Source organism: Littorina saxatilis, unplaced genomic scaffold, assembly GCF_037325665.1.
Source record: "Littorina saxatilis isolate snail1 unplaced genomic scaffold, US_GU_Lsax_2.0 scaffold_361, whole genome shotgun sequence".
In the NCBI taxonomy this organism is placed as follows: domain Eukaryota; kingdom Metazoa; phylum Mollusca; class Gastropoda; order Littorinimorpha; family Littorinidae; genus Littorina; species Littorina saxatilis.
The window spans coordinates 67992-77500 of record NW_027129226.1 but is presented as its reverse complement, the minus strand read 5'-3'; the positions used below and the strand labels follow the sequence as shown (position 1 = coordinate 77500).

The following is a 9509-nucleotide window of genomic DNA, read 5'->3' as shown; positions in this document are numbered from 1 at the left end:
GCATTTAGTACAACTCTGTAAAGTTTACTGGTTTCATCTGGGCACAGGCACATCATGGTATCACTTGATATACATTCTTTCGGTCGATACTTAAAGTTGCAGCGATCTGGCTCCTCTTCTTCTTCCTTTTTGATAAGAATTTCACCCTTGAACTCTAAAACGTTGCAGATTTCCCTTAACTCAAATGGAACCTGGATTTGTGCATTTCCACTGGCAATAATCGTGTTGTTTACTGAAGTCGGAAATACCAGCGACAGTGGCACACCTGCGAATGAAGAAAATGAACTTTAATGAAACGCGGTGTCAGTGTGTGTGTGTATGTGTGTGTGTTTGTGTGTGTGCACTGTGTGTGTGTGTGTGTGTGTGTGTGTGTGTGTGTGTGTGTGCGTGCGTGCGTGCGTGCGTGCTTGTGTGTGTGTGTGTGTGTGTGTGTGTGTGTGTGTGTGTCTGTGTCTGTGTGTCTGTGTCTGTGTCACAATCCCGAAGGAGAAGTGAGGTGCGTGGTGAACGGCGCGAGACACAGACATCAAAACGACAAACGAAGAAGGAACAATAACAAACGAGAAAGAATAAAAACGTCAACAAAACTTGATTTACAAATTATAGATCGAAGAGAAACATACCTAAACCTAACCTAACAGTGAAAAGCCTACTGAAAGAAATACCTAACGGAATCAAAGAAGACAAAATAAGAAAACTGAGGAGTTAGTTTAAACTGATATTTATTTATGACTATCCGGGGCTACGAGTTTGAAAAGATAGGGCTGAGAATCGTGTACATGTACATAATTCTGTTCAGCGAACACGGCCTGAAACCCCACCTTTACGGCGTGTATGACCTTCAGAGCTTCAGTCAACGCTTGAAATAAACGTCTAAGCGGAAATTCAAACTCAGGACCTCGAGATTTCGGGGCTGATGTCCTAACCACTAGGTTACTGTGCCAATTTTGAAAAAGGAGAAAAAACATTAATATGAATTCATCTTATGCTATTCTTGAAGCAGCTTGATTTATACCTCTATCCGCGCAGTGCTCAGAAGTGAATATACATATTTCGTTGCTATCTGTGTTCAACTGCACAGAGTTTTGGAAGGATTCAATTACAGTTCATCTCATTTTGTTTGCATACATGTTGTAAATAGAGATATCGCAGCCATCACATGGCGCGAATGTCGTGAAGCATGGCGGTACACCGTGCTGCGATTCCGTGAAACATTTTTGCAAAATTGAGCGGCAATGTTTACGTTTTTGCATCGCATGCATGGTAATTCAAGCGTAGAATGATATCTTCTTCTTCTGCGTTCGTGGGCTGAAACTGCCACGTACACTCGAGTTTTTGCACGAGTGGATTAATTTTGTTCGTGTATGACCGTTTTTACCCCGCCATTTAGGCAGCCATACGCCGCTTTCGGAGGAAGCATGCTGGATATTTTCGTGTTTCTATAACCCACCGAACTCTGACATGGATTACAGGATCTTTTCCGTGCGCACTTGGTCTTGTGCTTGGATGTACACACGAAGAGGACCTGGGAGATCGGAAAAATCTCCACACTTAACCCACCAGGCGGCCGCGGCCGGTATTCGAACCCTCGACCTTCCGATCAAGAGGACGACGTCTTACCACCCCGCCACAGCGCCCGTCTGTAGAATGATATAAAGTTATCATTTTTCTTTTAAGTCATCAATGGTGGAGTGGTCTAGCGGTTAAGACATCGGCCCCGACATTTCAAGGTCTTGAGTTCGAATCTCTGCGCAGGCGTTTATTTTTTCTGCTTGCTCCCTCTTGACAAGTGTGCTCAGCTCTGAGAGAGCAAACCGAATGTTACCACAGCAAAATTCAAGCGTTGACTGAAGCTCTCAAGGTCATACACGCAGTATAGATGCTGTTTCAGGCCGTGTTCGCTGTACATCATTCGGTACATGATTCTCAGCCCTGTCTTTTCAAACTCGTAGCCCCGGATAGTCATAAAAAGACCACAGCTTTAAGCTAGCTAATCTAGTACATATTACCCTGCCACACATCCACACGTACACTGTCCTAGCCTGCCCTGATTAATACGCAGCTCTCACATGCGTCACTCGCAAACCATTCAAGCACGATTATGAACTAATTCACGTGCATCCCACAAGCGTACTAACACAGCCACTTGTAACAGTGTGTGTGAAACGAATGGTGTCTTCATATTAAACACCGAAACACGCACATTCACAAACACATACACCCAAAAACAAACACACACACACACACACACACACACATACTGCGACTCTTTCACTTTGGGCTAAATAAATGTTACTCACATGTACTCATACTCTCGTCGATTGAAGATCTGAAGAAAATCAATGCAAAGATTAGAAAATGAGTAACAGAAAACATCTTCCTTCTGCTTCTGCCGCTTGTCGAAAACGAACTGGTTAGTTAGATATTGTTATATATATCGAATCATCACACGAGCGCGCTTACATAACAACGTGATACCAGGAAATATTGTTTTACACAATTGAAGTTAATCGTGCCCTACTTGCTGAAAGGGAACTTGATCTGGGGTGGAAAACTACTCCGGTGTTACAATAATACAAATAATCTGCAACATGTTTTCATTCCCTGCTCTCTGAAAATTAGTATATATATATATATCTTGAAGCCTACTTAGGTCGACCAAATGTCGCCCTAAAGCCCCAATTTTACAACACTTTTGATTTAGGGCGAGCGAAAATTGGTCGCCCTAAGGTTTGGCGCCTTTTCTCCATTGGACTGACAACATTGACCCCATGCGCTATCGAGAAGACAGTGTCTAAAGTATCTTGCTTGTAAATCGCATTAAGTTGGGATTTACCGTTTGAGCACAAAATTGAATATGTTAATTTGAGATTAAGGCCGACCTTTGCAAAAAGGGATCTTTAGGCAACCACGATACTTATACAAATGGTTTTTTTTAACTGAGTGTAAAGGCGACGATGTAAAACACCTATATCTTAAACTTGACTGATTTTCAGTCAATTCATGACTATTTGGGTGTAGATCACTTAGCAAATGTAATTACAACATTTAATTAATATTGCTTGAAAAACAACGGATACAGCACTGGTTGCCATAAAACCCTTGTTTACAATGGTCGCCCTATAGGTGGATACTTTACTAGCAGTCAGGGCCCGGCTTCGCCCGGGTGTTGGCATCGCCCGAATGCATTTGTAAGAGAGTAGACTAATATGAATAAAAAAGTGTAGATATTGTTGTTTATTGCTAAGTCTGTTATTACCACCAACATCATTTTGTTTTTAAAGAAATAACTTTCACATGAGTTATCTCCCTTCTTTTGGGAACATTCTAGATACTTGTCGAGCAGTCAGGACCCGGCTTCGCCGGCTGTTTCTGATTTTCCAATCAGACATGCCTGCATAATCAGTTATCTCCCTTCAAGGTATAACCAAGTAAGAGTTACCTCCCTTCGCTTCTACAACTTTCCGGAACTCTCCGGTCTTTTTACATTTAGTAAAGTTTTGACTAAATGTTTTAACGTAGAGGGGGGAATCGAGACGAGGGTCGCGGTGTATGTGTGTGTGTGTGTGTGTGTGTGTCTGTGCGTGGGTGTTTAGAGCGATTCAGAGTAAATTACTGGACCGATCTTTATGAAATTTTACATGAGAGTTCCTGGGTATGATACCCCCAGATAATTGTTTTCATTTTTTTGATAAATGTCTTGTATGACGTCATATCCGGCTTTTGTGAAAGTTTAGGCAGCACCCTCATTTTTCGATCAAATTGATTGCAATTGATTGCAATTTTGGTCAAGCAATCTTCGACGAAGACCAGACTATGGGTTTGCATTTCAGCTTGGAAGCTTAAACATTAATTGATGACTTTGATCATTAACAATCTGAAAATTGTAATTAAAACTAGTTTTTTATAAAACGATCAAAAATTACGTTCATTTTATTCTTCATCTTTTTCTGATTCAAAAAACATATAAATATGTTATATTCGGATTAAAAACAAGCTATGAAAATTAAAAATAGAAAAATTATGATTAAAATAAATTTTCCGAAATCGATTTAAAAACGAAATCGATTTAAAAACAATTTCATCTTATTCCTTGTCGGTTCCTGATTCCAAAAACATATAGATATGATATGTTTGGATTAAAAACACGCTCAGAAAGTTAAAACGAAGAGAGATACAGAAAAGCGTGCTATGCAGCACAGCGAAACCACTGCCGCGCAAAACAGGCTCGTCAGTTTCACTGCGTTTTGCACGAGCGGCGGACTACGGTCATTGTGTAAAAATGCAGTGCGTTCAGTTTCAATTTGTGAGTTCAACAGCTTGACTAAATGTAGCAATTTCGCCTTACGCGACTTGTTTATTTTACATTTTGTCAAGTGTTGACTAAATGTTTTAACATAGAGGGGGAATTGAGACGAGGGTCGTGGTGTATGTGTGTGAGTGTGTCTGTGTGTGTGTGTGTGTCTGTGTGTGTGCTTCAGAGTAAACTACTGGACCGATCTTCATGAAACTTTACGTGAGAGTTCCTCGGAATGATATCCCCAGAATTTTTCATTTTTTTTGATAGATGTCTTTGATGACGTCATATCCGGCTTTTTGTAAAAGTTGAGGCGGCACTGTCACACCCTCATTTTTCAATCAAATTGATTGAAATTTTGGTCAAGCAAACTTCGACGAAGGCCGGACTTCGGCATTACATTTCAGTTTGGTGGCTTAAAAATTAATTAATGACTTTGGTCATTAAAAATCTTAAAATTGTAAAAAAAAATAATAATTATAAAACGATCCAAATTTACGTTCATCTTATTCTTCATCATTTTCTGATTCTAAAAACATATAAATATGTTATATTTGGATTAAAAACAAGCTCTGAAAATTAAAAATATAAAAATTATGATTAAAATTAAATTTCCGAAATCGTTTTAAAAACTTATTCATCTTATTCCTTGTCGGTTCCTGATTCCAAAAACATATAGATATGATATGTTTGGATTAAAAACACGCTCAGAAAGTTAAAACGAAGAGAGGTACAGTAAAGCGTGCTATGAAGCACAGCGCAACCGCTACCGCGCCAAACAGGCTCGTCACTTTCACTGCCTTTTGCACTAGCGGCGGACTACGTTCAGTTTCATTCTGTGAGTTCCACAGCTTGACTAAATGTAGTAATTTCGCCTTACGCGACTTGTAGTTCTTACTTTCTTAATTACCGTCATAGGAGCAACAGAGAGTCTCTAATATCCCTGGCATCATGTGCTTGCTACATGTGAACGATAGGCACTGAACTGGTCTTGCACTATGTAGGTTGTTTTTAAAGGGGAGGTTTATAATCTGAGGAAGGAAACAATGAATCAAGAAACTAAAACCCAGGTGCACATCTGCGGCTCCTAGGGAGTGTGCATGCACTTTATCTTGTTCCTGCCTCTATCCATCTCTGAGGTATGGCAACCACAGAGAGACATGCACACACACTTACATCCAGTCAGGCCCGGCTTCGCCCGGGTGTTTCTGATCTCCCCTCTCTCTCACAAACCTCTAGAATCTTATTCTAATGAGAATAAGAATAGAGGAAAATGTGAGCTCATACATTTGGATTAAAAGGCTGGGAGACAGTGTGAAAGCATTACCAGGTCTAACCTCGACTCTATATATTCTGTAAAGACTGATCAGGCGTGCCTGCATGAGAAGAGATACCTCCCTTCAATGTATAACAAAGTAAGAGTTACCTCCCTTTGCCTCTAGAAATTTCCTGAACTGTCCGGTTGATTTTTTACTTCTTCATTTCTTCTGCTCATAGGAGCGATAGAGGGTCTGTAATATCACTGGTATTATGTGCTTGCTACGTGTGAACACCAGGCACTGAACTGGCCTTGCTGGGGGGGGGGGGGGGAGGCAGGCGGCGGTGTTAGTGGGGTGTGGTGGGGGGGCGGGATGATAGCGGGTGGGGGGCAGCCCTTGAGAATTACAGGGCATACTGGTTTGATGAGAGTTACCTCCCTTCCATGGGTGACAAAGCATGACTTACCTCCCTTGCATTCATTAATGGGGAGGGTAATTATCCGAGGAAGGAAACAATGTCTGGAGAAACTAAAACCCAGGTGCACATCTGTGGGTTCAGGGCAGTGTGCATGTAAAATATCTTGTGCTTATCTTTTGCTATCTCTGAGGTATGGCGACCACAGGCAGACACACTTACATCCATGTTTATATATAGTATACTTACTTACTGCCTTTCACGCCTGGTGGCGTGTAGGGCAGCTATATATAGTATAGATAGATAGATATATACTTATGTATGCTTGTATATATACTGATGAGACACATTAGTGTCAAAACACGTGTCTGTCTCTGTTGATAAGCCCTCCAGTCGGGGTGTTAGCTTCTCTTTGAAATCTTGGTCCCGTCCGAGGAGGGTCTGATTTCCCCAATAGGGCTATCTGTGAAGGGACACTTTTTTTCTCTCTCTGCTAAAAGATTTTAACAAATCTCAGACACAACTTCTTATAGTTTATCAATTGGTCACCGTGAAAGTTGCATCGCCTTTAAAGCGATCCAATTGAAAAAGTCTGGCAGAAAACTTCTTCTCTACCATAGCCCTGTTTCACTTCTTAAAAACTAGATCTCCTTGTTCGTGTATCCTTTACTGGATATACAGGCTTGTACAGAGCATTACCTCGCTTTAGGTTTTTTTCAAATTTCTCTTGTTTCAACCTAATTTCTTGGTTAAAACTTGTCCAAATTTCAAAATTCGTTCTTAGCAAATTTGAATTCCACACTTTGACCTTAAATCAAAACGTTTCCTTTCACAGATGTCTTGGGATTGTCAGATAAGGGTAGTCTCCCATGCCAACAGAAGTTACCACTCAGAGAGTGTTTTGCTTCTTGGTTGGATACAATGGGTTGACAACTCTTGCAATCTCTACCAACCGACCACTGATGAGACACGTTAGTGTCGAAACACATGTCTGGTATTCGTAGTAAAACAATGGTCCTCCTCAGGACTAGATTTCTCTGCATTTTGCAAACTTCAACACAAATGAATATTACAATTGGCGATCAATGTTGGTACAAAAGCAACAACGCGCTAGGGTGATATGGAAATGTGAACGCAAAAGAACAATTAAAAAAACAGGTCTTCCAACATCAAAACCCGGTCCAGCGCAGCATACTGAACTGGCACGCTTATTATCGCTGTGAGTGACGTGCCAGTTCAGTGTGATGTACGGTAGGGGAATGAATTACCTTTCTGGTAATATACTTGGTTTTAATATAGCTGGCCGCATCACAAAGATTTACAGCAAAGTGTATCTGTGTACTTTTTTATGACGGGTAGTGTGCATAATCCTCCGAACGCTGACATCGGATTACAAAATCGTTTTCGTGCGTACTTGGCCTTGTGCTTGCTTGAACACAGGGAGGGAGTGGGATGTAAGGCACTAGAATATCTGTACAATTGACATGTGAGATCGGAAAATCTTCACTCTTAACCCACCAGGCCGGGTTTGAACACTCAACTCTCCGCTTAGTATGCCGGCGTCTTATTAATTAGACCAATGCACCCGTTCGTTGCCTTGCCTTAAAGGCCCACTCCGTCTCAGATCCGGCAAGGCTTCAAGACCATCCCCCCACTTGGTGACATACCAAGCAAATAGCACCGTGACTGCTTACTGTGCTGCGTTGGAATGTTTTGATGAATTAATTTCCGAAATAGGCACCCGTGCCTTTTTTTTCATTTCATTTTTTCATTACTTTATTGTCCCATCCCTGGGAAATTCGGGTCGCTTCCTCCCAGTGGGAAGCTAGCAGCAACGGAGTCGCGCTACCCAGGTGTCTGCGTGTTTAGGTGTATTCAGCCACCTGCACTTATGGCAGAATGACCAAGGTCTTTTACGTGCCATTGTGATGACACGGGGGTGGGACATGGCTTCCGTCTCTGGGTCTGCACATAAAGTTGACCCGTGTCCGTCCCGGCCCGAATTCGAACCTGCGACCTTTCGATCACAAGTCCAGTGCTCTACCAACTGAGCTACCGTATTATGAAATACATTCTTTAAAATAATCAATTGTGCACAGAGAGCATCCAGCCTAATTATTTTTGGTTTGTGACCAAGTGGAAGGATGGTCTTATCCCATGTGAAACCCAGATCAGATCTGAAACGATGCGGCGACCTGTTTTCACGAGGCGCACTGGGCCTTAAACTACACTCCTACCATGAAACGCCTTAAAGCCACCCTCCGCCTCCCGTAAACCATCTGTTTCTGATCACTGAGCTCCCCGAGCCTTTACATACAGTACAAACAAACTTCCATTTGAACTCTCACCGAACGGAAACATCCTGGCTGCTTTCCGTTTAGAGTGATGAATTTTAAAAGAATTTGTTTTGTGCAGTTAGAAAGGAAAATTGACAGCTTGTTACACAAACATTGTTAAAACACCAAAGAATTCTTTTATCATTAAAACGAAGTCAGTACAGTTCGAAGTTTTTAAAATTAGAAAGGATGTATGTCAAGCAAATCAAGCCAATGGGTCAAATGGTGTGTGCAACTCGCAGCTCTTTTGAATTGATGACGGGGATGTGGGCTACCAAAAACGATACAACTTCGGCTTTTTTGAAATGCTGGTGGACTTAGATTTCAACCATTTGATACTGTGAGTTGCTGTGCCTGTGAAGATTGAGTATTGCTCGCATACAAACGTACTTTTGCGAGAGGGTGACTATCACATCAAATGTGCTTCATCTTACCATTGCCAAACCAGACGAATGTTCGAACCGCTACAGTTTTTTTAAGATGCTGCCACTCTGTCTTGTGTTACGATCAGTCATTTGTTCTAGGGCGCCACGAGCACCTTAGTTATAACGTTGTGTTGGAATTGTATTTTAGATTCAGAGGTGCACAATAACATGCCTTTGCGGTATAGGGTAGGATTGAAAGCGCAAACGATTCAATTGATCGTGTATGAAAAAATGGGTCACACGGGGCCCCGATAGGTCGGGGGTTGAATAAACCACGAGAACTGGTGTGTGGTTTACGCGTGCTAAATAGCAATTCAAGTGATCTGTAAGTGTTATTTAATGTTGTTGAATGCAATTGTGAGTGTGTCCCATAAGGTTAGTATTGCTGGTTTAATGAAAGATGTCATCGTTTTGTAAACCTTTTTTGAGGCGGAGTGGGGCTTTAACTAGCAACCACAAGTTATTACAAACAGCCGTTTGACGCCGATGGGCTATCGATCGCATGCGTCAAGCTCCAGTGACAGAACCCAGAAGATAGCAAGCGTTTGCAAACACTCGTTTTCGCCACATACAATAAAAACGCCTTTACTTGTTGTTTCGTCCTGTGTTGCTTTTAAACTATGCACCCAATATCTCATAGATCATATTACAGTAACGGCTTCTATCGCGCGGGTACACACTCATTATTATGGAAAGCCGTTTGGCTCATAACCTATACGCCCGTAAGAAATGATTCATACGCGCGTAAGATATAATTCATAAGCGTGTAAGAAATAA

The 9509-nt window shown here is 41.6% G+C and overlaps 1 protein-coding gene across 1 annotated transcript in view; it reads right to left on the bottom strand.

Moving 5' to 3' along the window:
- The window catches only part of LOC138957500 (uncharacterized), a 14917-nt gene extending 14651 nt beyond the window's left edge, over window positions 1–266 (bottom strand). The window contains exon 1 of the mRNA XM_070328618.1: window positions 1–266. This exon is cut by the window's left edge and continues 98 nt beyond it. Within this exon, the coding sequence (XP_070184719.1) occupies window positions 1–56 (56 nt within the window). The 5' untranslated portion in view covers window positions 57–266.
- Between the last annotated feature and the right edge of the window lie 9243 nt (window positions 267–9509).